At 38.2% G+C, this 27,986-nt stretch overlaps 3 protein-coding genes and 3 pseudogenes across 5 annotated transcripts; 2 read left to right on the top strand and 4 right to left on the bottom strand.

Annotated features, from left to right (window-relative positions):
• The first annotated feature begins 217 nt into the window (after nt 1-217).
• On the top strand, nt 218-2,362 carry LOC149013239 (putative polygalacturonase pseudogene; annotated as a pseudogene).
• A 312-nt stretch (nt 2,363-2,674) lies between these two features.
• Nucleotides 2,675-3,554, bottom strand: LOC149013238 (putative polygalacturonase pseudogene; annotated as a pseudogene).
• A 4,769-nt stretch (nt 3,555-8,323) lies between these two features.
• On the top strand, nt 8,324-10,461 carry LOC149013237 (putative polygalacturonase). The gene is made up of 6 exons (XM_089157713.1): nt 8,324-8,356; nt 8,632-8,970; nt 9,068-9,194; nt 9,294-9,468; nt 9,577-9,647; nt 9,776-10,461. The coding sequence occupies exons 1-6, from the start codon at nt 8,324-8,326 to the stop codon at nt 10,459-10,461; spliced, it is 1,431 nt and encodes a 476-aa protein (XP_089013839.1).
• Nucleotides 10,462-13,581: 3,120 nt separating this feature from the next.
• LOC149013236 (putative polygalacturonase) lies at nt 13,582-15,803 on the bottom strand. Its single transcript, XM_089158629.1, has 6 exons — nt 15,771-15,803; nt 15,063-15,401; nt 14,839-14,965; nt 14,565-14,739; nt 14,386-14,456; nt 13,582-14,267 (listed from the first exon to the last, which is right to left on the bottom strand). The coding sequence occupies exons 1-6, from the start codon at nt 15,801-15,803 to the stop codon at nt 13,582-13,584; spliced, it is 1,431 nt and encodes a 476-aa protein (XP_089014755.1).
• Nucleotides 15,804-18,151: 2,348 nt separating this feature from the next.
• On the bottom strand, nt 18,152-20,397 carry LOC149013235 (pentatricopeptide repeat-containing protein At5g66520 pseudogene; annotated as a pseudogene).
• A 480-nt stretch (nt 20,398-20,877) lies between these two features.
• On the bottom strand, nt 20,878-27,775 carry LOC149013234 (tobamovirus multiplication protein 2A-like). Of its 3 annotated transcripts, none has more exons than XM_089158633.1 (7): nt 27,658-27,775; nt 26,949-27,269; nt 26,469-26,568; nt 26,024-26,104; nt 25,836-25,940; nt 21,668-21,877; nt 20,878-21,231 (listed from the first exon to the last, which is right to left on the bottom strand). In XM_089158633.1, exons 2-7 carry the CDS (start codon nt 27,182-27,184, stop codon nt 21,124-21,126), a joined length of 840 nt encoding a protein of 279 aa, XP_089014759.1. In that variant the 5' UTR covers nt 27,185-27,269; nt 27,658-27,775; the 3' UTR covers nt 20,878-21,123. The 3 variants fall into 3 exon arrangements, with proteins under 3 accessions (XP_089014759.1, XP_089014758.1, XP_089014757.1); XM_089158632.1 differs by having other exon boundaries at nt 26,949-27,265; XM_089158631.1 differs by having other exon boundaries at nt 26,949-27,262.
• Between the last annotated feature and the right edge of the window lie 211 nt (nt 27,776-27,986).

Genomic DNA, 27,986 nt, shown 5'->3' with positions numbered 1-27,986 from the left:
GTATCGCCTAAATGATTGGTGTCTCTTTGTATGATATGCTTTAATTCTGATGGTTTTCTTGAACTGTTGAACTGCATTTTCCTTTAATTAATTCCTAATGTCATGAATTAGGTTCACCGACGATGGATATAGTTGGAATTAAACTATATCTATTTATATTATATATTTGAAGTGCCTGCTCCTATTCTGAAGTTAAAGTGTTAAACTACCTCTGAGAATGCAGGCTCTGGTCTTCATGTTGGCTTTGATTGTAAGGGCAGCAAATAGCCCTGCAGACTATGATAGTGATGATGAGTACCTTGGCTCTAGGCCTGGAGTCAGGCAACCATTGATAAACAGGCAAGGGGTTCCAGTAACAGGAGTGCCTGTAGTTTACAGTGTACTGATTTTCTTTATGAAAATAGAATGAGATCATATTTTCAAACCTGTGTTAAGTCTTGTTTTCGTTTTCTCGTTGATTGAAAAGGCTTCTATAGTGCTTTAAGAATATGATTTAGACTTGAGATCATTCCAAAATTTGTCGAAGATGGATGATCAAAAGTTTGAATTTCGAACTTGGAAAATTGCTCCAAAATAGCACCAGGCATGAGGAAAATTATCTGGACCACATGTAGTGTGTTAACTTATGACTATGCATTGGGTTTAAAATCTCCGACGTGAGCTAGTACTTAGACCAATGGTTATGGTGAGAGAGTGTAGACCTATAGCCCTGCCATAGTTAATGATATGGACCGTACCCCTAACCCCGGATTCTAAAAGACAGCTTGGGTGTTGTGAGGCATCAGAGTGATGAAACCTACCCAGAAGAGGGCTGGTATTTATCTTAAAGCATGTCTGCCTAGATAGAGACTTGCATAGTTAGAATTCCTAGATGCATTATAACATAGCATATCATCCCTTCATCTCTCTAATCTTATTTGATCACAATATATGTATGTGATTGCTACCTTACTGAGTTCGTTAGAACTCATTCCTTGTAATTTCTTATTTTTTCCCTCAGATGTTTATGCAGGAACAGAAGAAGCCGTATCTATGGGAGAACCCCACTGAAGAGATATTGGAGACGCCAGTGAAAATTGGTCACGATGAACACGAAACTTCCTGTGGATGCATGTAATGCTCTTACGACACCCAATGATAGAAATAGAGCTCTAGCCGTTCGCCATTGAGATAAAGGGATGAAAGAGGGTCTTTTGACTCCTTTCATAGAGAAATTTGAAGAAGAATACCCTAAAATGCTGAAAGACAATTGTGAATCATAATCAAACATTTTTGTTTTTGCTTCCGCTGATACATTCTTATTTACTCATTCAGTATTCATTCTTGGAATTTTGGAACCTTAATTCATTTATTAATTATTGAACTATATTTACTTGTTCATAATTGTGTGCCTTATTTACCGATAGCGTAACTCAAATCTTGAGGCTATGGATCACACCTACAAGTTGTCGGGGCGGATCCAATACTGTTGGGTGGAGTGTGACACATGGTCTTTCAGGATTCAAAGATACAGCCACCCAAAAGAAGAAAAAAAATTATTTGAGTAGAAAATTTTTGAATTAAATGCCTTAACATAGAAATTTGAGTAGAATTGCAATAATATGCTTGCTATTTATTATTTTTCAACTCTTTGGTGCTAATTAGGACAAATAATGCCTTGGACAAGCATTTTCAATACTAGATAAACTAACATACAGACGGAAACTAAAAAGACTAACTGTTGACTAAAAAATTACATGTTTGGAATTTCAATTATTTCTCTTGGGTTCTCATCTGCCATTCAGATTTATGTACAAATGTTAGAATTGAAGATTGTTATGTAGTTTCCGGGGATGACTGCATTGCACAGAAGAGTGGCTGGGATCAATATGGGATAAAATTTGGGATGCCCACAAAGAATGTGATAATCAGAAGGTTCACCTACATTTCCCTAGACAGCGCTGTTATCGCTCTTGGGAGTGAGATGTCTGGTGGCATAAAAAATATCAGGGCTGAAGATGTTGTTGCCATTAACTCGGAGTCTGTAATCAGGATCAAAAGCGCTCCAGGGCGAGGTGGATATGTTAAAAACATATTTGCAAGAAGGTTTGTTATGCATACCATGAAGTATGTCTTCTGGATGACAGGAGCTTATGGGTCTCACCCAGATGATGGTTGGGATCCTAAAGCACTTCCTGTTGTTAAAGATATCAATTACAGTGATATGGTTGCCGAGAATGTCACCATGGCAGCAAATTTAGCTGGTATTAAAGATGATATTTATTCTGGAATTTGCATCTCTAACGTCACTGTTAAGCCCTCGCCAAAACCCAAGAAAATCCAGTGGAACTGCACTGATATCAGCGGAGTAACCAGTAAGTGAGCCCTCCTGCTTGTGCTTTGTTGCCAGATCAAGGCGCTCATCCTTGCCCATTCCCAACTGACAAGCTACCAATAGAGAATGTAAAAAGCTCTATTTAGTTTCCAGCCACTGTTCACTAAAATGAATCAATAATTGAATTCCTCCATATCTCTAGACAAACCTGGGTCAATCCCATCAGTGTTCGGGGAATCAATTGGTGCGAGGATGGTTAGGCTCAACACCAACACGTTATTGCAATTAAAGACACAGTTTTGATCACAAGCCATAAATCTTCTTTACGAGGAAGATGTAGAGTAGAATGGTGTAGAAGGTTTATGAATGGAAAGGAATGAACCTGCAATAAGTAGGATGAACGAACCAACTTGGAGAATTGAGTAGAGTCAGATTGGAAATTTGGACCTTGTTGGAGAACAAGATTTCAATCATGTAAGGTCGGGTATGGTTGATCTGCTTCTCGTGAAATTTATCCCACCAAGAGACACCTTGGCCATCAATCGTCCCATTGTTACCTGAAATCCAAGAACCAACCCATCAAAGTTGATCAACGAGACAGAGAATCCGAAAACAGAGAATCCTTCAAATTGCAAATGATGAACAGAAATAAATACCTGTAATGACCACATCAGTTAGGTTTGTGCCATAAATGAGCGCTTGATATCTTGGACCCTTGTCTACATTATCTCTTCCTTTCCCATAGGAAGGCAAAGGAGGGATAAGTGGATACTCAGCTTCATCCTAACAACAAGTCCATATCAACTTAAGCTAATTAATCACATACTTAGAACCTAAGAACTAAATGTCAAGAACCAAATAAATAAAATCTAATAGAGACTTGAGAACCGAGAATGATGGCATCTTTGGGTAGAAAGAGAGTGAAATTGCTTGTGAGGTTGAAGCTCCCGGTAAGCCATTTTCCTGGAGGAACGATCAACACGAAACCACCGTCACTTGAGAATTTGCTTAGATGTTCGATAGCCTTGCGGAAGGCATTGGTGTTTGACATTTTCCCATCTCCCACACCTCCAAAATCCGTGATGGATGCAACGTGTTTTTTGCAAGTTACAGCTTCATAGCTGAATCCGGCCTTCGGGTGCTGCGAAACATTGGAGCATTCTGCCAATCCATACACTACTATCACGGCAACTATCTCAATTATCTGTGAATGTTTAGTTTTAGAGGCGACATAAAACATAAGATATTAGACACAAAGGGAACAAACCCAAATACAAATTCAACACAAAAACAAAAAATGGGGAACAGATAGAGGTGTGTATGAGAAACGAATCTGAAATTGACGACTGGAAAAAAAAAAAAAAAAAAAAAAAAAAAAAAAAAGAAAGAAAGAAAGAAAGAAGAAGAAGAAGAAGAAGAAGAAGAAGAAGAAGAAGAAGAAGATGGTTGTTGAATGTTTGATATCCAGGATTTCATTTTTAGATGCATAAATGTAGAAAATAACCAATCTAGTAACCAGAATGAGTAGAAGAGCAAAACATATAACATAAAAGAAGAGAGTTACGTTTTTTTATTCGGGGATTTCTGGAACAAGCCATTGCTTAAAAAATCTCTGCAAAGAGAAAAGAATTGTGGGTTGCAGAGCTAACTTAGACTTGGTGTTTATATAGAGGGAAATTCATGATTTTTAAGGAAAACCCTATAACAATCTTTGGCCAATACTTTCTAAAAATGGTCTGAAAATCTGGTCATCCCGTTAGACATTAATGGCAAATGCAGTCTCTAGTATTCCATTTCTTCTTCTTCTGGGAGATTTTTTTCGAAATGGGATAAATGCCATTAATTTATTGACACATAATACACACACGTAAAAAGAAATCGTTAATTGACACGAAATGGTGAATATGAAAAGTGTACCTTTTAGCATGAAAAATATTCAAGATGAAAGTCTCAACTCTCAAATAATAGGCAAAAATAAAAAGTTAAAAACTAAAAGATTACTAAATGGTAGGCATATTCCAGAATAGAATGGACCCAAATTTGATGAGAATTGCTTGTCCAGTGATCAGTAACACAATGGTCAATAACAGTTGTTCACATACTTGTCTCACATTTGAAGTTTTGGAGAAAAAGTGCATTCATGCCAACACGAGGGAGAAATTGAGAAAGGGACAACATGATTGCAGAGGCAAAACTATAAGAGGGTAAAAGCCAAAAATTAAAAACCAGCAATTATAACGGATTATAACATTTTGGTATGGGTGATGGTTCGGTGCATTCGGCTCAGGCTAATGTGCCACTAACAAGTAGGCTAGCGCTAGCCCGAAACCTAACGGTTTTTTATCCTCAACTCATACCCCCCTTCAATAAGCTTCGGTTGTTTCAGTTCATTCTTAATGGTTCGGGCTATAATTTGACACCTTTATCAAGAGGGAACCAAAAGTATTAAAATAGACAGTAAATAAATATTTTCAAAACTAAAACTGTAACAACCCCCATATTTCTAACCCGAGATCCGTATTCCAGGTCCGAGAACCCGAAGGTCTAGTCAGGTGAACTTGTGGAGTGTCCAGATTGAAGCCCATGATCCATACCTTGGACCCATGGATCTGGATCCTTTATTTGAAGAGCCTGCTTTGGTTGGATTTTGGAATTCTGAAAGTCAGGTGTTGTTCAGAGATGTTCGGAATGAAGGTAAGATTTCTCCCATCTCTTCTTTAGGGCTAGGTTGGCCTTGGGTATCAACCCCCTAGCAAAAGCACCCTTGTATGGCAAATTACATGGGGGCGGTTACTAGTGGCGGTCGATCAAACCAAGCGACCGCCTGGAGCGACCACCCGGTCTGTTTTCGGGGATTTTGCCCTATTTTTGCCCCCTGACTTCTATAAAAGGCAACCTTCGTCTAATTAACGAATACTTTATTCGTGGTTGCTTATTTGGGAGGTTAGACGACTGCGGGGAAGATCCGAAAGAGTCTCTGGAGTGCTGACAATGACTTGGAAGATCAGTTCTTTCCTTCTCTGACTCTCTGGCGTGAGGTATTGAATTAATCCTTTGTTCTTTACTCTCTTTGTTCGTTAGATTAGTATTTAACCCATCCCCTTGTCTTTGTGATTACCCCCTTAGATATTTTAACTCTCTTTTTAATCTACTTGGGATGGAATAACCGTAAACGAAACCCTGTTTCCGTGAGAAGGTTAATCCAGTCAAGGGGAGGGTTATGGGTAATCTATTGATGGTAATGGTTAGTTTTCCCTCACCCTTTTGGCTTAGGGAGTGTTTGATTCAAGACTTAGGTCAAGATTACTCGAAATCCGGATTGAAATTGAGTAATCAGAAGCCTAAGTTTCGGTTTGAAACTCACTGTTTTTGGGGCGGTCGCTCAACCTAAGCGACCGGCCCAAGCGACCGGCTAGTAAACAGAGACCAAATGGTTTTTGGTTCTGATTCAAATTGATTCATTTAACTTATATGTTACTGTAACCCTGTATATAGGTAACCACTGTTTGAAAGAAAAGTCATATAATTGTTATCGGATTTCATTTTACGGACAATCTTATTATATGCAGGTAAGGACAATTCATCTCATCTCTTGAATAGACTTATAATATGTGAATCTAGTGTATATTTGAAATCATATTTCTTTATATATGCTGCTGTTTATATGTCTTATATAGAAATCATATTACTTTACTGCTGTTTGTCTTACTTATATACATATTGTGTTGATTTTGGATGTTATGGATTGATGGTAGTTGGTATATAGTTCTGATCGATGAGGTATCTATTTTGGGATATCAGGAGGCTGTGGAATGGGACACAGGCCTGCTGATGTCTCTAGCATTGTCTTTACTATTTGATGGCATTATTTAGGTAGAGTCTAGATTGCATGGTTAGGTACCCCACATGCTACTACCCTTTCGGTAGGGGGATTGAAACCGAGTGACCCGTGATGACAATGATGTGACTTGGTGGTCCACTGTTAGTCATATAAATGGTAGAGTTGCATATGTTAGGGTTGGGCTCATGGATGTCCAAGGATCGGACCGGGTGTCGTGAGGAATCATGAGAGCATCCGCCCCAATAATATGTGGATGACCATAGGGTTAAGGAGTGGAGTCCAACAGAGGTATCCAGTCCGTGAGGATTCTCTCTCCTAGGTTGCGAAGGATACTGAACGGAGTTGGTTGGTGCCATAGGGGATGTATCTAGACTTCATGTAGACATGTAACCAATATGACCTTGCATTGGATTAGAAACCCCGACATGCGACAATACTCATTACCAACAGTCGTGGTAAGAGAGTGTTGACTTAACCCCCAGCCATGGAATTGAGAGCCAGGTGTGGACTTTCCCTTTTTCCTAGGATCCCTACAGAGGTAGCCAGTTCTTGCCGGATCAGAGTGATGAGACTTACCCAGAGGAGGGCTGGTGTATAACTGAAAGCATGTCAACTATTAGAGACCTGCATAGTTAGAAATCATAGTATCATTCATATTTTTTTCATTCATTTATATTATTCATGTATCTTGGCATTATTGAATATATTGATGGGATGTTGATTGTTTCTTACTGAGTTCTCTAGAACTCACGTCTTTATTTTGTAATGTTTATTAGCCTACACAGAAGAAGGAACTTTACAAGAAGATGGACAGGTTTCCTATGAAGGAATCATCCCGTATGAAGAAGATGTGGCACCGTCAGTGGGAGATGGAAATAGCATGTGCGGGAACTCCTGTAGCTGCATGGAGTGCGCTTATCGCACCTATTGATGATCAAAGGCGGAGGGTGGTCAGAAAGTTTGCTCGGCGAATAGAGTTGAATTGGAGAACACCTTACCTTGAGATCCATGAAAAACACTTTTTAGATTGAGAAAAGGAAACTGGGAAGAAATTGATATAACCTTTTTGTTTACTTCCGCAGAAACCTTTATTCATTATTTCTTTCCTTTATTTATTGAGATTGGAGTATTTTGGATTCCTGTAATTCATTTAATTCAGTTATTGAATAGTCTTTGCTCTTGATTATCTTTATTTGTCTTAAATATTGTTGATAGAATAAAACCTTGGATCTTGTGACGGATCGCACCCACGGGTTGTCGGGCGGGTAACCGAGACCGACGGGTGGGGTGTGACAAAAACCCATCAATGTAAAACTTTTTTAAACAACCTTATAAAGTAATTAAAAAAAAATACAGTAAGTATATCAAGGAAATTTTCCCTGTATAGGCAAAGGATTAAGGACAATATTATAAAATTACATGACATTAAGGGCGATCTAGGAATTATGAGATTATCTAACAATAACTTAATGAAATTTGTGAACGAAGTATACCATTATGCTAGTTTAAGAGACATTTTAGGCTGTCTCTACCAATTTGATATATTATGGGGGAGTCTATACTCTTCGCTATTCATTTTGGGATGTCCCTCGAATTTTTCCAAAAAAAGAAGATATGATTCGTAATATACATCAAGCAATTTTTCAGATAATAAGCCCATTATTGAACTACTGAACCTTCAAAGACAATACATAAACTTTCCCTTTTACTGAGATGTATAATGTCCAAAACCCTTGATATTAATGGGTGGATCACCCGCATTGAACACGGTTTACGGATGTTGGTATTCTGAAGAACCAGAATCTTGCGAGTCCAGATCAGTTCTCTTTCAGGAAGAACAATATGCTTCCTGACGCTTTTGAACCACAAAGTATGCGGTGGGACCCGGAAGCGTGTGTGTATTATAGCCATTAACTCTATTTTACGTTGTCGATAAACGGCATTTATCCCATTTCTCCCAAAAGAAGAAGAAATGGAATACTAGAGACTGCATTTGCCATTAATGTCTAACGGGATGACCAGATTTTCAGACCATTTTTAGAAAGTATTGGCCAAAGATTGTTATAGGGTTTTCCTTAAAAATCACGAATTTCCCTCTATATAAACACCAAGTTTAAGTTAGCTCTGCAACCCACAATTCTTTTCTCTTTGCAGAGATTTTTTAAGCAATGGCTTGTTCCAGAAATCCCCGAATAAAAAACGTAACTCTCTTCTTTTATGTTATATGTTTTGCTCTTCCACTCATTCTGGTTACTAGATTGGTTATTTTCTACATTTATGCATCTAAAAATAAAATCCTGGTTATCAAACATTCAACAACCTTCTTCTTCTTCTTCTTCTTCTTCTTTTTTCGGTCGTCAATTTCAGATTCGTTTCTCATACACACCTCTATCTATTCCCCATTATTTGTATTTGGGTTTGTTCCCTTTGTGTGTAATATCTTATGTTTTATGTCGCCTCTAAAACTAATTCACAGATAATTGAGATAGTTGCCGTGATAGTATTGTATGGATTGGTGGGCTTAAGGGAGGCAGAATGCTCCAATGTTTCGCAGCACCCGAAGGCCGGATTCAGCTATGAAGCCGTAACTTGCAGAAAACATATTGCATCCATCACGGATTTTGGAGGTGTGGGAGATGGGAAAACGTCAAACACCAATGCCTTCCGCAAGGCTATCGAACATCTAAGCAAATTCTCAAGTGACGGTGGTTCCGTGTTGATCGTTCCTCCAGGAAAATGGCTTACCGGGAGCTTCAACCTCACAAGCAATTTCACTCTCTTTCTACCCAAAGATGCCATCATTCTCGGTTCTCAGGTCTCTATTAGATTTTATTTATTGGGTTCTTGACATTCAGTTCTTAGGTTCTAAGTATGTGATTAATTAGCTTAACTTGATATGAACTTGTTGTTAGGATGAAGCTGAGTATCCACTTATCCCTCCTTTGCCTTCCTATGGGAAAGGAAGAGATAATGTAGACAAGGGTCCAAGATATCAAGCGCTCATTTATGGCACAAACCTAACTGATGTGGTCATTACAGGTATTTATTTATGTTCATCATATGCAATTTGAAGGATTCTCTATTTCTGGATTCTCTGTCTCGTTGATCAACTTTGATGGGTTGGTTCTTGGATTTCAGGTAACAATGGGACGATTGATGGCCAAGGTGTCTCTTGGTGGGATAAATTTCACAACAACCAGACCAACCATACCCGACCTTATATGATTGAAATCTTGTTCTCCAACAAAGTTCAGATTTCCAATCTGACTCTTCTCAATTCTCCAAGTTGGTTCGTTCATCCTACTTACTGCAGGTTCGTTCCTTCCCATTCATAAACACTTCTACACCATTCTACTCTACATCTTCCTCATGAAGAAGATTTATGGCTTGCATGTGATCAAAACTGTGTCTTTAATTGCAGTAACGTGTTGGTGTTGAGCCTAACCATCCTCGCACCAATTGATTCCCCGAACACTGATGGGATTGACCCAGGTTTGTCTAGAGATATGGAGGAATTCAATTATTGATTCATTTCAGTGAACGGTGGCTTGAAACTAAATTGAGCTTCTTTTTTTTTTTTTCCATTAATTTTTTCTCTTGGGTTCTCATCTGCCATTCAGATTCATGCACAAATGTTAGAATTGAAGATTGTTATGTAGTTTCCGGGGATGACTGCATTGCACTGAAGAGTGGGTGGGATCAATATGGGATAAAATTTGGGATGCCCACAAAGAATGTGATAATCAGAAGGTTCACCTGCATTTCCCCAGACAGCGCTGTTATCGCTCTTGGGAGTGAGATGTCTGGTGGCATAAAAAATATCAGGGCTGAAGATGTTGTTGCCATTAACTCGGAGTCTGTAATTAGGATCAAAAGGCGCTTCGGGCGAGGTGGATATGTGAAAAAAATATTTGCAAGAAGGTTTGTTATGCATACCATGAAGTATGTCTTCTGGATGACAGGAGCTTATGGGTCTCACCCAGATGATGGTTGGGATCCTAAAGCACTTCCTGTTGTTAAAGATATCAATTACAGTGATATGGTTGCCGAGAATGTCACCATGGCAGCAAATTTAGCTGGTATTAAAGATGATATTTATTCTGGAATTTGCATCTCTAACGTCACTGTTAAGCCCTCGCCAAAACCTAAGAAAATCCAATGGAACTGCACTGATATCAGCGGAGTAACCAGTAATGTGAGCCCTCCTACTTGTGCTTTGTTGCCAGATCAAGGAACTCATCCTTGCCCATTCCCAACTGACAAGCTACCAATAGAGAATGTCAAATTCCAAACTTGTAATGTTTGACTCAACAGTTAGTCTTTTCAGTTTCCGTCTGTATGTTAGTTTATCTAGTATTGAAGCTGCCTGTCCAAGGCATTATTGGTCCTAATTAGCACCAAAGAGTTGAAAATTAATAAAAAATAGCAAGCATATTATTGCAATTCTACTCAAATTTCTATGTTAAGGCATTTAATACAAAAATTTTCTACTCAAATAATTTTTTTTCTTTTGAGTGGTTGTATCCTTGAATTCTAAAAGACCATGTGTCACACTCCACCCAACAGTATTGGATCCGCCCCGACAACTTGTAGGTGTGATCCATAGCCTCAAGATTTGAGTTACGCTATCGGTAAATAAGGCACACAATTCCACAATTATGAACAAGAAAAGATAGTTCAATAATTAATAAATGAATTAAGGTTCCAAAATCCCAAGAATGAATACTGAACGAGTTAAATAAGAATGTATCTGCGGAAGCAAAAACAAAAATGTTTGATTATGATTCACAATTGTCTTTCAGCATTTTAGGGTATTCTTCTTCAAATTTTTCTATGAAAGGAGTCAAAAGACCCTCTTTCATCCCTTTATCTCAACGGCAAACGCCTAAAGCTCTATTTCTATCAATGGGTGTCGTAAGAGCATTACATGCATCCACAAGAAGTTTCGTGTTCATCGTAACCAATTTTCACTGGCGTCTCCAGTATCTCTTCAGTGGGGTTCTCCCATAGATACGGCTTCTTCTGTTCCTGCATAAACATCTGAGGGAAAAAATAAGAAATTACAAGGAATGAGTTCTAACGAACTCAGTAAGGTAGCAATCACATACATATATTGTGATCAAATAAGATTAGAGAGATGAAGGGATGATATGCTATGTTATAATGCATCTAGGAATTCTAACTATGCAAGTCTCTATCTAGGCAGACATGCTTTAAGATAAACACCAGCTCTCTTCTAGGTAGGTTTCATCACTATGATGCCTCACAACACCCAAGCTGTCTTTTAGAATCCGGGGTTAAGGGTACGTATCATTAACTATGGCAGGGGTATAGGTCTACTCTCTCACCATAACCATTGGTCTAAGTACTAGCTCACGTTGAAGATTTTAAACCCAATGCATAGTCATAAGTTAACACACTACATGTGGTCCAGATAATTTTCCTCATGCCTGGTGCTATTTTGGAGCAATTTTCCAAGTTCGAAATTCAGACTTTTGATCATCCATCTTCGACAAATTTTGGGATGATCTCAAGTCTAAATCATGTTCTTAAAGCACTATAGAAGCCTTTTCAATCAACGAGAAAACGAAAACAAGACTTAACACAGGTTTGAAAATAAAAATCTCACCTTTACCCCCCTTCATTCTATTTTCATGAAGAAAATCAGTACACTGTAAACTACAGGCACTCCTGTTACTGGAACCCCTTGCCTGTTTATCAATGGTTGCCTGACTCCAGGCCTAGAGCCAAGGTACTCATCATCACTATCATAGTCTGCAGGGGTATTTGCTGCCCTTACAATCAAAGTCAACATGAAGACCAGAGCCTGCATTCTCAGAGGTAGTTTAACACTTTAACTTCAGAATAGGAGGAGGCACTTCAAATATATAATGTAAATAGATATAGTTTAATCCCAACTATATCCATCGTCGGTGAACCTAATTCATGACATTAGGAATTAATCAAAAGAAAATGCAGTTCTAACAGTTCAAGAAAACCATCAGAATTAAAGCATATCAAACAAAGAGATACCAATCATTTAGGCGATACATTCTTGACTTGGAGCTAAATCTCGGACAACAATTGCCAAGTAACATGTTTTAATAATAAGAGTCAGATAAGCAAGAGTTGGTCAAACAATCTCCCAAAACAGCTTCTGATCATGCTTATGAAGATGTGCAGATACATGATTATGTACTTGTACACAGACCGATAAGCACCAGGAAGCAAGGAGACTTTGTCACCAACCCAATAGACATAGATCTACAACATATCTTCCAAATACTCAATATAAATCACACCAGAAGTCCAGAAATTTTGTTGGATTCATTTGTCTAGCCAATATTCTTGTGGAAGATATTTGGTTGGGTGGTCCAGATTCCAGATACCTACGAATCATATGGATTTCTAATTTTTCTTTAGTAAATAATTTTTCTAAAATCAAATTTTGGACTAAGAGATCTCCAACAGGGAAACCCCTACTTGTATAATGCAGATACCCAGATGTGCATATCAGCGCTGCTTGTATACTTGAGATCTATAATGTTACGAGACAGATGTCTTGGGGATCAGAATTGGATCTCTGCTGATCCTGTGATTTCATCGTAAGTCAACTTGGCCAACCACTAGACTCTGATAAGTCTGGTCAGTGAGAGATTTCCTTGTAATTTCTTATTTTTTCCCTCAGATGTTTATGCAGGAACAGAAGAAGCCGTATCTGTGGGAGAACCCCACTGAAGAGATACTGGAGACGCCAGTGTAAATTGGTTACGATGAACACGAAACTTCTTGTGGATGCATGTAATGCTCTTACGACACCCATTGATAGAAATAGAGCTCTAGCCGTTCGCCGTTGAGATAAAGGGATGAAAGAGGGTCTTTTGACTCCTTTCATAGAGAAATTTGAAGAAGAATACCCTAAAATGCTGAAAGACAATTGTGAATCATAATCAAACATTTTTGTTTTTGCTTCTGCTGATACATTCTTATTTAACTCGTTCAGTATTCATTCTTGGGATTTTGGAACCTTAATTCATTTATTAATTATTGAACTATCTTTTCTTGTTCAAAATTTTGGAATTGTGTGCCTTATTTACTAATAGCGTAACTCAAATCTTGAGGCTATGGATCACACCTACAAGTTGTCGGGGCGGATCCAATACTGTTGGGTGGAGTGTGACACATGCTCTTTCAGGATTCAAAGATACAGCCACCCAAAAGAAGAAAAAAATTAATTTGAGTAGAAAAATTTTGTATTAAATGCCTTAACATAGAAATTTGAGTAGAATTCCAGTAATATGCTCGCTATTTCTTATTATTTTTCAACTCTTTGGACCTAATTAGGACCAATAATGCCTTGGACAGGCAGCTTCAATACTAGATAAACTAACATACAGACGGAAACTGAAAAAGACTAACTGTTGAGTCAAACATTACAAGTTTGGAATTTGACATTCTCTATTGGTAGCTTGTCAGTTGGGAATGGGCAAGGATGAGCGCCTTGATCTGGCAACAAAGCACAAGCAGGAGGGCTCACATTACTGGTTACTCCGCTGATATCAGTGCAGTTCCACTGGATTTTCTTGGGTTTTGGCGAGGGCTTAACAGTGACGTTAGAGATGCAAATTCCAGAATAAATATCATCTTTAATACCAGCTAAATTTGCTGCCATGGTGACATTCTCAGCAACCATATCACTGTAATTGATATCTTTAACAACAGGAAGTGCTTTAGGATCCCAACCATCATCTGGGTGAGACCCATAAGCTCCTGTCATCCAGAAGACATACTTCATGGTATGCATAACAAACCTTCTTGCAAATATCTTTTTCACATATCCACCTCGCCCTGGAGCGCTTTTGATCCTGATTACAGACTCCGAGTTAATGGCAACAACATCTTCAGCCCTGATATTTTTTATGCCACCAGACATCTCACTCCCAAGAGCGATAACAGCACTGTCTGGGGAAATGCAGGTGAACCTTCTGATTATCACATTCTTTGTGGGCATCCCAAATTTTATCCCATATTGATCCCAGCCACTCTTCACTGCAATGCAGTCATCCCCAGAAACTACATAACAGTCTTCAATTCTAACATTTTTGCATGAATCTGAATAGCAGAGGAGAACCCAAGAGAAGAAAAAAAAAAAAAAAAACCCAATTTAGTTTCAAGCCGCCATTCACTGAAATGAATCAATAATTGAATTCCTCCATATCTCTAGACAAACCTGGGTCAATCCCATCAGTGTTCGGGGAATCAATTGGTGCGAGGATGGTTAGGCTCAACACCAACACGTTACTGCAATTAAAGACACAGTTTTGATCATATGCAAGCCATAAATCTTCTTCATGAGGAAGATGTAGAGTAGAATGGTGTAGAAGTGTTTATGAATGGGAAGGAACGAACCTGCAGTAAGTAGGATGAACGAACCAACTTGGAGAATTGAGAAGAGTCAGATTGGAAATCTGAACTTTGTTGGAGAACAAGATTTCAATCATATAAGGTCGGGTATGGTTGGTCTGGTTGTTGTGAAATTTATCCCACCAAGAGACACCTTGGCCATCAATCGTCCCATTGTTACCTGAAATCCAAGAACCAACCCATCAAAGTTGATCAACGAGACAGAGAATCCAGAAATAGAGAATCCTTCAAATTGCATATGATGAACATAAATAAATACCTGTAATGACCACATCAGTTAGGTTTGTGCCATAAATGAGCGCTTGATATCTTGGACCCTTGTCTACATTATCTCTTCCTTTCCCATAGGAAGGCAAAGGAGGGATAAGTGGATACTCAGCTTCATCCTAACAACAAGTTCATATCAAGTTAAGCTAATTAATCACATACTTAGAACCACATAATATAATGTCAAGAACCAAATAAATAAAATCTAATAGAGACCTGAGAACCGAGAATGATGGCATCTTTGGGTAGAAAGAGAGTGAAATTGCTTGTGAGGTTAAAGCTCCCGGTAAGCCATTTTCCTGGAGGAACGATCAACACGGAACCACCGTCACTTGAGAATTGACTTAGATGTTCGATAGCCTTGCGGAACGCATTGGTGTTTGACGTTTTCCCATCTCCCACACCTCCAAAATCTGTGATGGATGCAACGTGTTTTCTGCAAGTTACGGCTTCATAGCTGAATCCGGCCTTCGGGTGCTGTGAAACATTGGAGCATTCGGCCTCCCTTAAGCCCACCAATCCATACAATACTATCACGGCAACTATCTCAATTATCTGTGAATTTTCAGTTTCAGAGGCAGCATAAAACATAAGATATTAGACACAAAGGGAACAAACCCAAATACAAATTCAACAAAAAAACAAAAAATGGGGAACAAATAGAGGTGAGTATGAGAAATGAATCTGAAAGTGACGACCGAATGTTTGTAATTTAGGATTAAAAGAATTCGAGAAATGCCCATAAACAAAGGGTGGTGACCGGTGAAGGAAGGGAAGAAGAGTTAAAAAAAATAAAAAATAAAAAAGATGGTTACTGAATGTTTGATATCCAGGATTTCATTTTTAGATGCAAAAAATGTAGAAAATTCTAGTAACCAGAATGAGTGGAAGAGAAAAACATATAACATATAAGAAGAGAGTTACGTTTTTTATTCTGGGATTTCTGGAACAAGCCATTGCTTAAAAAATCTCTGGAAAGAGAAAAAGAATTGTGGGTTGCAAGCTGACTTAGACTTGGTGTTTATATAGAGGGAAATTCGTGATTTTTAAGCAAAACCCAATAACAATCTTTGGCCAATACTTTCTAAAATGGTCTGAAAATCTGGTCATCCCGTTAGACATTAATGGCAAATGCAATCTCTAGCATTCCCTTCCTTCTTCTTCTGGGAGATTTTTTTGAAATGGGATAAATGCCGTTTATCGACAACGTAAAACAGTTTTAATGGCTACAATACACACACGCTTCCGGGTCCCACCCCATACTTTGTGGTTCAAAAGCGTCAGGAAGCATATTATTCCCTATAACAAGATTGTGTTTCTTCAGAATACCAACATCTGTAAATCGTGTTCAATGCAGGTGATCCATCCATTAATATCAAGGGTTTTGGAGGAGCTTCGGACATTATACTTCTTAGGAAAAGGGAAAGTTTGTGGATTATCTTTCAAGGTTCAGTAGTCCAATAATGGGCTTCCTTATTATCTGCACAATTGTTTGATGTATTTTACGAATCATATCTTCTTCTTTTGGAAAAATTTGAGGGACATCCCAAAATGAATAGTGAAGAGTATAGGCTCCCCCATAATATATCAAATTGGTAGAAACAGCCTAAAATGTCTCTTAAACTAGCATAATGGTATACTTCGTCCACAAATTTTGTTAAGTTATCGTTAGATAATCTCATAATTCCTAGATCACCCTTAATGTCATGTAATTTTACAGTATTGCCATACGGGAAATTTTTTTCTTCATCTATTGTATTTTATTAATTAATTTATTATTTATTATTTTTTACTTTATAAGGTTGTTTAAAAAAGTTTTACCATGATGGATTTTAATTTTGGAAATATTTACTTATTGCCTATTTTAATACTTTTTGTTCCCTCCTAATAAAGGTGTCAAATTGAAGCCCGGACTGTTAAGAATGAATTGAAACAACCAAAACATATTGAATGGGGGTATGAGCTGAGGATAAAAAACCGTTAGGTTTGGGGCACTGGCCTACCTGTTAGTGGCCCGTTTGCCTGAGCTGAATGCACCGAAACATTACCCATACCAAAATGTTATAACCTGTTATAATTGCTGGTTTTTAATTTTTAGCTTTTACCCTCTTATAGTTTTGCCTCTACAATCACGCTGTCCCTTTCTCAGTTTCTCCCTCATGTTGCATGAATACGCTTTCTCTCCAAAACTTCAAATGTCAGATAAATATGTGAACTGCTGTTATTGACAATTGTGTTAGTGATTACTAGACAAGCAATTCTCATCAAATTTGGGACCATTCTGTTCTGGATCATGCCTACCATTTAGTTTTAAACTTTTTATTCTTGCCTATTCTTTGAGTGTTAAGACTTTCATTTTGAATCTTTGTTCATACTAAAATGTACACTTTTCATATACTCCATTTCGTAATTAACGATTGCTTTTTCAATTAAAACGATATTTTGTATGTATCTACGATTCTATATTGATATCTCATGTGTTATTTTTTTTAATAATATTTTGAGTTTATTTCTCTTTAAGGAGGTAAAAAAGTTAAATAGAGTGATTTTGTTTGGACCTTAAGCCTAAGAGGCAAGATGTAAGACCAATATGATTTTAAACTTTGAAATGGACTGTAACGATTTGATATGGGTTGGTAATGGTCTAAAAACTTATCCAACCCGAATTCAATCCGTTAGTCAACTCAAAACCCAAATTGCACTAAACCAAAACCGTTATTTTGTAGATAGTCTGCGTTTGGGCTTTGATGCTGTCAACCCGAAACCGCCCGTTAAGCCTGAAATTGACCCAAACCGAATCATTGACACTTGTATCTCTTAATAATTTTTTAACCTTAACCTAAAATATTATTTTAAAGTTTTTTCTCAAAAATTTACTCTAAAATTTTAGTAAACACTTTATGCCTTATAAAATGTTTTTAACGAATTTATTCCTACAATTTAGTCTTAATTTTAGTCTTCATAATTTTGTTACCAACCATCATACTTTTTATTTGATTGATAATTTACTCCCTAATAAAATAAAATAAAATGGATAACTAAATTTAACTCTACATGTCATGAGATAAAATCATACCATTGTCCTCACCCTCATGTCAACCTCATGAACGTAGAATCCATTATATATATAGCCATCTAATAATCCAAAGGCCAAAAGAACTGCATCAGAGACAAAGAACAATTAAACTATCAGCCTTCACAAAATTAGTCATGAACACCACAGAAGAAGCCAGGAAAAACAAATGAAAAGAAGTTGATCATGAACCAGAAGGGCACATACACATACCTTTGTAACATCTTCTGGTTCTAATCAATACTCAATAAAATTTCAGATTGGAATATAAGCAGTCACATAAAGAGACATTGTATGATAAATCAACCTTGTGTCCTAATTCCTGTTCGCCAGGGCTATCTGATTTTCAATATGGCCAATTCAATGTAGGAACAAATACAAATGCTAAAATTTGTTGTCATGGTAAACAGTCACAGAGAACTTAGCAGGATCACTCAATTGTCCTCCGCCACATTTGCGTTTGACGAGAAATCTATGGGAGTGTTGGTGTTTTGGAACAAGAACAATACTAGCAACTGGGACGATATAGCACTTTCTAGTAACTTTTTTCAAAATCTTTCCATCTAAGAGCACTGTTTTGAAGTCTTCAACTGTGGATTTTCACAATCACCAATAATCTCTACAAGAACAAGAACCATCCTCAAAGTGGTGAAAACGGATACGATCCCTGATGATTATAAGCCTACTGAAAATTTTGGAAATCAATTTCATTGCAGTATGGCAATCTTCACAAACCCTTAGGTTCTTTACAATACGAAGAACAGCCCCATGCTTAGTGTTAATCAATCCAAAAGCAACAGCCAACTTCTCACTATGTAGAGACAAAGCTTGTTCTTTCTCCTCCTCATCTATATCCAGGGCAATTCCTCTGGTAGCTGGTAAATGTCCTTCAAGACTGAGAAGTGTGTTAATCTCATCCAACATCCTATGTATTTGACTTATCTGAGGGTGAGATTGATCCCCTGCTACAAATTCATGAACATCACCATTCAACTCCATCAAACTAGACCCTGGTTGTTTCCTAATTCTCTGCTCTTTCATGAAGTTCCTCACACATTCTACTTCGGCCCATCTTCCAGTGGAGGCATATACATTAGACAAGAAAACAAGGGCTCCACAATGGTGAGAATCTGACTTGAGCATTTCCTTGGCCACCATTTCTCCCATCTCCACATTCTTATGAGCCCTACAAGCAACAAGGAGAGAACCCCACAGAACAACATCTGGCTTAAATGGAACTCTCTTAATGAAGGCCAAAGCATCCTCTAGACGTCCAGCACGGCCTAAAAGATCCACAATGCAGCCATAATGCTCGATGGTAGGTTGCACATTATATGTGTTGCTCATTTCATCTAGAATTAGCAACCCCTCTGCTACCATGCCTGCATGAGTACAGGCACACAGGGCACTCGTGAGAGTGATAGAATCTGGAGAAATCCCATCCCTTTGCATTTCCCTGAAGAGATCAAGAGCTTCATTTGCAAGACCATGAACAGCAAGCCCACTAATCATCACACTCCATGTTCTCACATCCCTCTCCGTCATTCCCCTGAACAAATTCTTTGCTGCATCAATACTTCCGCATCTCGCATACATATCAACAAGCGCTGTACCCAAGCTTGTACTCATTTTCACTAGATGCTTATCAATGTAGGCATGAACCCACCTACCCATAGCCAATGCTCCCAACTCTTTGCAAGCCAAAACTACACCAAGCAGGGTGATCTCATCAGCCCGACAATCCGCCCTGTCTTGCATCATCCGGAACACATTGACTGCATCCATGTATCGATTGCACCTAACATACCCCTTTATAAGTGCATTCCAAGAAGTAACATCTCTTTCAGGACACCGATCAAACAAGAGGCGTGCAACATCTATGGACCCACATGATGCATAGAAATTAAGAAGTGAGGTCTGGATGAATGTATCACAATCTTCAAACCCTCGTCTAATAACAGACCCATGAATACCCAACCCAAGATTATGATCCATCAGATGAGAACACGCCTTGAAAACAAAAGGGTAAGTGTAATTATTAGGCGAAAATCCTTTCTCAAGCATCTCACGATACAAATATACTGCCTCCTCAGGTTTGGAGCTATGTGCATAGCCCCTTATCATAGAATTCCACATGAAAATGTTTGGTGGGTATTCGAGTGTAGTGAAAACAGATCGAGCATAATCCAGGTTGGAAGGATCTGAAACAGCTATGTCAGCTATGAGCCTCCCTACCGCTAAGATGTCTTGCATGCCAGAGTTTCTGATCAACTTAGCGTGGGTTTGCTTCAATTGTTTTCTGTTGGGAAGACGAGAAGATGAAAAGGAAGCGAAATCTGGTTTTGTTTGGAGATGAATGCTGAAAACTGAATTTGATTTCCCGCGAGCATGAAAGGTTAACGACCTTATGGATTTAAGAACCGGACCAGTCATCACCACCTGTGAATCCTAGAAGACTACACAGAAGGGCCACGCCCTCTATGGATATCTATGCAATCATATCCAAATTTTCAAAGTCATGAAATCGAGCGGTCATTTTGTATGGACAAATCCACGCCCTCTATGCATATCTATGCAAGCACATCAACACTCAAGAGACATCAATTATTATGCAATCGAACTAATAAAGAATTCAAATCGATTCAATCAGTTTAAATTGATTAAGCACTAACAACTCAGATTGGTTTTATTCATCCAAAAAACAAAAACCTGAGACTGGAATAAAACCCACTTCTGAGATGCATGTAGGGTGCAGGTCGGTTTCATGAGATCCTAATTGAGTTGAGCTTATTCAATTCTATATACATTATCAGAACAGTACAGGCTCCTATTATCAACGCCCAACCATGCCATTGCCTGAGAACTGTGTAAGAAGAAAAATATCTACGTTTTTTTTTTTTTTTTTTTTTTTTTCCATAAAGAAAAATATCTTCGTTTTTTTTTGGGTCAAAATGAATATACAAAGGAAGAACTAATGAGTATTTTCTTTATGAAAGATCCACTAAAATAAATACAGCTCCGAAAAGAAATGTTTGTACAACACAAGCCAGAAGAGAGAGGAGAGAGAAAGGGGGGGGGGGAACGCGGGGGGAATAAAAAAAAAACAAGAACACAAACTTCAAGTTCTACACAACAATATCCAGCAAAATGGTTTCTCTGAGAACCAGAGCCTCCTGGAGTTCTAGCAACTCCAGTATCACTAAATTACATTATAGTGCAACGACTCTTTTCTTCTGTTGGCTGAGCTGCTGTTTGTTGGTACCTGTTTGGATCATTTGGGTTGTATGTGAACTCCGATGTATCAAGCCCATACTGTTCCAAAGACACCAAAAAAGAAAGGATTAAAGATAGACAAGGAAACCAAATTGATATCCAAGGAAGTGGAGCATCCACAAGGGAGATCCTATATGGCTTTCAAGCTACACATTTGGAGCCAATACAACATCTCTTCTTTCCCTTTTTGCCTTGATACAGATCTAACTAGCGCACAATGCTGCCCCTTCCAATCCAGTGGGGGAAAGACATAATGTACTCGGCCTTAACTGCTTCATGGACAAGCTGTTTACCAACTGAAAACTACAACCACTGGGCAACCTCACCGTTACCCCCCCCCCCCTTCCCTTCATTCATTTTCATAAAGACAATCAATACACTGTAAGAGAACTCATCAGCATATCAGGCTGAGTAGATCTACTATTAAATATGGGTCCTGCCCCACATAAGATAAACATGGTAAGAAGTATCCTACCTTTTCCCTCATCCGGGTGCTCCAGGCATCATTCCTGCTTGAACGAGCATCAAGAGAGGGACCTACAGGCACTCCTGTTACTGGAACCCCTTGCCTGTTTATCAATGGTTGCCTGACTCCAGGCCTAGAGCCAAGGTACTCATCATCACTATCATAGTCTGCAGGGCTATTTGCTGCCCTTACAATCAAAGCCAACATGAAGACCAGAGCCTGCATTCTCAGAGGTAGTTTTAACTTCAGAATAGGAGCAGGCACTTCAAATATATAATGCAAATAGATATAATTTAATCCCAATTATATCCATCATAGGTGTACCTAATTCATGACACTAGGAATTAAAAGAAAATGCAGTTCAACAGTTCAAGAAAACCATCAGAAGAAAAGCATATCAAACGAAGAGATACCAATCATTTAGGCGATACATTCTTGACTTCGAGCTAAATCTTGGACAACAATTACTAAGTAACATGTTCTAATAACAAGAGTCAAATAAGCAAAGAGTTGGTCAAACAATCTCCCAAAACAGCTTCTGATCATGCTTATGAAGATGTGCAGATACATGATTATGTACTAGTACACAGACCGATAAGCACTAGGAAGCAAGGAGACTTTGTCACCAACCCAACAGACAAATAGATCTACAACATTTTCTTCCAAATACTCAAATATAAGTCACACCAAAAGTTCAGAAAATTAGTTGGATTCATTTGTCTAGCCAATATTATTGTGGAAGATATTTTGGTTGGGTGGTCCAGATTCCAGATACCTACGAATCATATGGATCTCTAAATTTTCTTCAGTAAATAATTTTTCTAAAATCAAATTTTGAACTGAGATCTCCAACAGGGAAACCCCTACTTGTACAATGCAGATTCCCAGATGTGCATATCAGTGCTGCTAGTATACTCGAGATCTATAATGTTACAAGACAGATGGCTTGGGAATCAGAATTGGATCTCTGCTGATCCTGTGATTTCATCGTAAGTCAACTTGGCCAACCACTAGACTCTGATAAGTCTGTTCAATGAGAGATTTACCCAACCCTTGGAATAAGATTGCCGAGTCAAGTGGGATCTGACCCAGTCAATATCAGCTGAGGTAAGTCAATATGACCAAACAATTCATATAAAGCCAAATAATCTGGTTCACATGGGCATATGTGTTCATTAAATCAATTAAAAATCTTGTTCTAGCAATTTTTTGCGATTGGCAACAATTGTTCCTGACATTTAAGAATTACCAGACCAGAAAGAAAGTAAAAAAAAAGAATATCCAGAAGAAAAAAGTTGGAGCCACCTCAGATATCTGACCAAGACAAAATTTACTGAAAGTAGGCTATTAACCCAGTCAACACAACTTCTCACTCTTCATTACTTAAAACTACAATAGAGTGAAGCATCTTTCACCCTTTTCATGAGCAACATACTATTCATAAGACACTTCCGCCCCCTTGTCTTGAGGAGGGAAATGCATGGGAGAGCTGGTGTAGACCACATTTCTGTACAGAAAACTACTTCCACAATAGTAACAGGAAAAGGTTCCCCATGCTGCTTGTGTGGGTAAGAATCTACATGCCACATCAACGGCTGTGCTGTAAAGGTAATTTTTAGGGGTGACTAAAAATATATAAGTAAACCCCAGAGATAGCCCAAGAAAAAGAAACGATTAGGGGGAGGACACTCCAGGAGAGTCTCAAAAGGTTTAGGGAAAAAACAAAGAGAGCTTAGAACTGACATCATTAAAGATGGCCTCTAAGATTAAGCTCCAGCCAAACATGAGAGATAGTTAACACCAATAACCAGTTTGCCCCGTAGTGCTGAGAGAGGTATTTATGCATACAGGGCCCACCTTTTCAGAATAAGTGAGTTTTTCTTTCAAAAAAAAAAATCACGTGTTCACTGGCAGCATGGCAATTTTTCATCCAATGGTAATGCTTCTGAATTTGGCTGTGATCCATTCCAAAACCATCAAGTTTATGGTAAGAGTGGAAGATGGGAAAGGCTTACCAAAGCAAGTTCCTTTTGAAAGCTTCAGTTTTTTCATCTAACATGTCAGAAAACAACTATAACATCTCAGAAAACAACTCTCTCATTCAAGTTGCATGGTGTAATAACCCCCCCCCCAATAATCCTAATCTGAAACCCGAATTGCAGGTCTAGTCAGAAGAAGTTGTGGGCCATCCAAATTGAAGCCCATGTTTCAGCCCCAGAGCCCAAGAATCTAGACGAAGTTGACAAAGAACCTACTTTATTGGGAACCCAGCCGGAACCCAAATGGGTTGGGCAGGTGGATATGCAGTGCGAGAAAGTCAAGTTTGGATGTTGTCTATAAGCAAAGTAAGAGCCCTCTACATGTTGGTTAAGGTTGTAGCAAAGCTAGGCATCATCCAGAGAGCAAAACACCCAAGTACTAAACAATACTGGGAGGCCGTTGCTTAAAACAGTTGATTGACCAAGCAAATGTCACCCCTAGTAGGTGATTGAAAATTTTGACCAAAAATGTCTGTTTTGCCCTCTGACACCCTATTTAAGGTCCCTAAAACCTAATTTTGCATTATTTTGATGCCCTAGACTACTGGGGACGGCTGCAACGTAAGAAAGCACGTGGATAAGAAGAAGAGATCGATTTGCAGAGTTTCACGGAGATTTGATCGACTGTTGGAAGGTTAGTTAGAATACTCTCTTATTCTATTAATTTCTTCATTTTAGAGAGCAATTTTTCTCTCGATTGATTGGAGATGAAATTTATTATTTCTATCATTCCCGATCAGATCGCCGAGAGAATAGATCTATGTCTATTTTAATGGTGGTTACTCTCCGAAGGAGATTTTATTTCCAAACCTGTGTTAAGTCTTGTTTTTGTTTTCTTGTTGATTGAAAAGGCTTCTATAGTGCTTTAAGAACATGATTTAAACCTGAGATCTTCCCAAAATCTGTCGGAGATGGATGATCAAAAGTCTGAATTTTGGACTAGAAAAATTGCACCAAAATAGCACCAGGCATGAAGAAAAGTATATGGACCACATGCAGTGTGTTACCTTATGATTATGCATTGGGTTTAGAATCTCCGACGAGCGCTAGTACTTAGACCAGGTTATGGTGAGAGAGTATAGACCTATACCCCAGCCATAATTGATAATATGGACCTTACCCCTAACCCAAGATTCTAAAAGACAGCTTGGATGTTGTGAGGCATCAGAGTGACGAAACCTACCCAGAAGAGGGCTGGTGTTTATCTTAAAGCATGTCTACCTAGATAGAGACTTGCATAGTTAGAATTCCTAGATGCATTATAACATAGCATTTCATCTATTCATTTCTCTAATCTTATTTGATCATAGTATATGTATGTATTGCTGCATTACTGAGTTTTTTAGGGCTCATTCCCTATGATTTCTTGTTTTTTACCCCTCATATGGTTATGCAAGAACAGAAGAAATCATATCTATGGGAGAACCCCACTGAAGAACTACTGGAGATGCCAGTGAAAACTGGTTACGATGAGCATACGCTTCCTGTAGATGCATTAAGTGCTCTTACAACACCCATTGACAGAAATAGAGCTCTAATTATTCACCATTGAGATAAAGGGATGAAGGAGGGTCTTTTGACTCTTTTCATAGAAAATTTTAAAGAAGAATACCCTAAAATGCTTAATGATAATTGTAAACCCTAATCAAACATTTTTGTTTTTGCTTCTGCTAATACATTCTTATTTGACTTGTTTAGTAGTCATTCTTGGGATTTTGGAACATTTATTACTTTATTAATTATTGAACTGTCTTTTCTTGCTCATAATTGTGGAATTATGTGCCTTACTTAGTACTGATAGTGTAACTGAGGTATTGAGGCTGTGGATCACACCCACAGGTTGTCAAGGCAGATCCTATACCGTCGAGTGGGGTGTGACACATGGTCTTTTAGGATTCAGAGATGCAGCCACCCAAAAGAAAGTGCAGGCTTCTCTACTGTTACACAATCTCCTTGTTGTCCATGTTAAGGGTAGAATAGCCTGACACAAAGGAGAACAACTTTTCTTCCACATAAATGGACTGAGGAGCGTTCCTTTTCAGAAAGTCAGGTGCAGTTCAACCATATAACTAAACAAATCAGCTGAAGAAAATACAAATTTGAAGTTTTAACAAATGCAAGACACATTGTATTTTTACCTCCAATACAACAGCTCCAAGAGCAACCCATTTTGCAATTTTCCAGTTGCTTTCTAGGAAATCATAGATCATATCGAAGTCTCCCGTTTTGTCAGTTGGAAGAGCCTGAAAAAGGGTCATTTGTTATTTACTAGAAAATTAAGTATAAACCAGGAAAACAAGAAATTACATAATGAGACAACACTCACATCTTTCCAGCTTTTGTCAAAGAATATAAAAGCAGCAAACCCCAGCTCTGCTAAGATCAACAAGATCACCAACACAGAATACTGTGTTTGGTTAAGGAATTCATCATAATAAAACATCTTATGAATGGTATCAGGATTTCAAAAGAAATACATAAAAATACATTCATATGATAGACATTATGATGCAAAACTAATTGTCTACTTGTTCAATTTTTCAGAAGACAAAATGTCTACAAATATAAATCTGTAATTTAAGGGGAAAAAAAGAAAGGGGGAGGGGGGGTAAAGCAAATTAAACTCAACTTTAGTCACAAAAAGATGACCTTAGTAAAACTCCAGTTAAAATTTTCAAAGCAAAGTAAAAGCCATACATGTTGAAATGGTAAAAAAAGGATCGTCAGTTAATGTCAATTAAGGTGGGAAAATTCTTGAGAAACCAGGATACACAAGACAGGCAGCACCCATTCCTTGTTGCAGCTCCAATGCAACCAAAACAAGATATGACAACGAGAATAACTCCGATACCAATGAATAAGTATATAAACCTGCAAAAAAAATCCCGTTGCATATTAGCTATGATCTCTATTGTACCAGTATTTTTCTTAAAAAGAGATACAGAAACCGAAGAATGCCATCATAGGCACCAAAGTAGGTGTATGGATTCCCCCCTACACACCAGCACTAAAATTGTGGGAGAAGTTGGGGTTATGTGAATTGTAATTAGCTTTTTATTTAATCCTATTTGGAGTTGCAACCCTGATGGGGATAGTGTTAGGCTGAGTCCTAGTTTGAGTTTTGCCTTTTATGTCAGCCATTGTGGGAATAAAAACCACCATGAATTAGAAACACTAACATTAGCAATGATTTCTCATCGCACACCATACAACTTACAAAGCTAGTAAAATACATTGAGCAAGGTTAATACCAGGCTTTAGGCAATTTGTCAAGAATACTACTCGATAAAGACACAACCAACATTAGAGGACGACCAAGTTGTACAAGGTCGTGAGAGTCGTTGTATGACGATAAACTTGCTTCATCCGAAGTTCTCTTCCATTCAACCAGTAGGTAAATCCCATAACCCACCATGGCCAAACCAACAAGGGTTAACAAAAAGTTCAGAAGCTTCAATAAGCACTCCAAAAACCCTCTGCACGCCATCCTTTAAAGCTTTCTCTGCTCTGCTCAACGTGAATTATTCCCTACTTCATAACAGCATATGTTCCCTTCTAAAGAAACCTGCTGGCTTGAAACATGAAATAGCAAAGAAAAGTACCTCCTTGAATCAATTAAAGTAAATGCAGACCGACGCTTAATAAGGAAGAATCTTTTTTGACATAAATACGAGACAACAGTAAATCAGGGGAAGAGGAAACAATGCATGTTGTGTCTAACGAAGGAGGCCAGAAAACGAAAACTCAAACTTTACAATATCTCTAAACAAGAAAATCAAAGAACGAGTTTTTTTATTTTCTGAAAATTAGGCATGAGAGGGAACCGAAAAATCGTAACAAAATCCAGGCTCAAACATTTCTCATGAAATCTTTCAACAGAAAAGGGAAAATATCGAGAAACCGAATATAGTAATGAAGAAACCCTATCACAATCTGTGAAAACAGATACGATTTACTTACGGTTTGAAGGCAAGACTAAGCGAGCTTTTCGATCCTGAGCTTCGAAGGAATTTTCAATCTGAATCTAGAGAACCTGAAAACACGAGAGCCAACTCAATCTTCCAAAAAGCGGCAAAAATGTTGGTGTTTCCCTTACCCTCAAATTTTATTATTAATTATTAATTAATGAAAATTAAGCCGACATCAACAGATAATCGTGACACGTGGAAGTCCTCTTGACGTTTGTAGATGAATAAGCGGCTTTTGCTGGGCAACTCAAGACGGATCAGAGGGATCTGCCCAGTGCAGCTGATTCTAGAGCAACTGCAAAATTATAGGGTAAGTAATTT

Source organism: Hakea prostrata, chromosome 6 (genome assembly GCF_041222555.1).
Source record: "Hakea prostrata isolate BN-2017 chromosome 6, UWA_Hpros_2, whole genome shotgun sequence".
NCBI classification, from domain to species: domain Eukaryota; kingdom Viridiplantae; phylum Streptophyta; class Magnoliopsida; order Proteales; family Proteaceae; genus Hakea; species Hakea prostrata.
The sequence above is the reverse complement of the archived record's forward strand: the minus strand, read 5'-3'. Positions and strand labels throughout refer to the sequence as shown.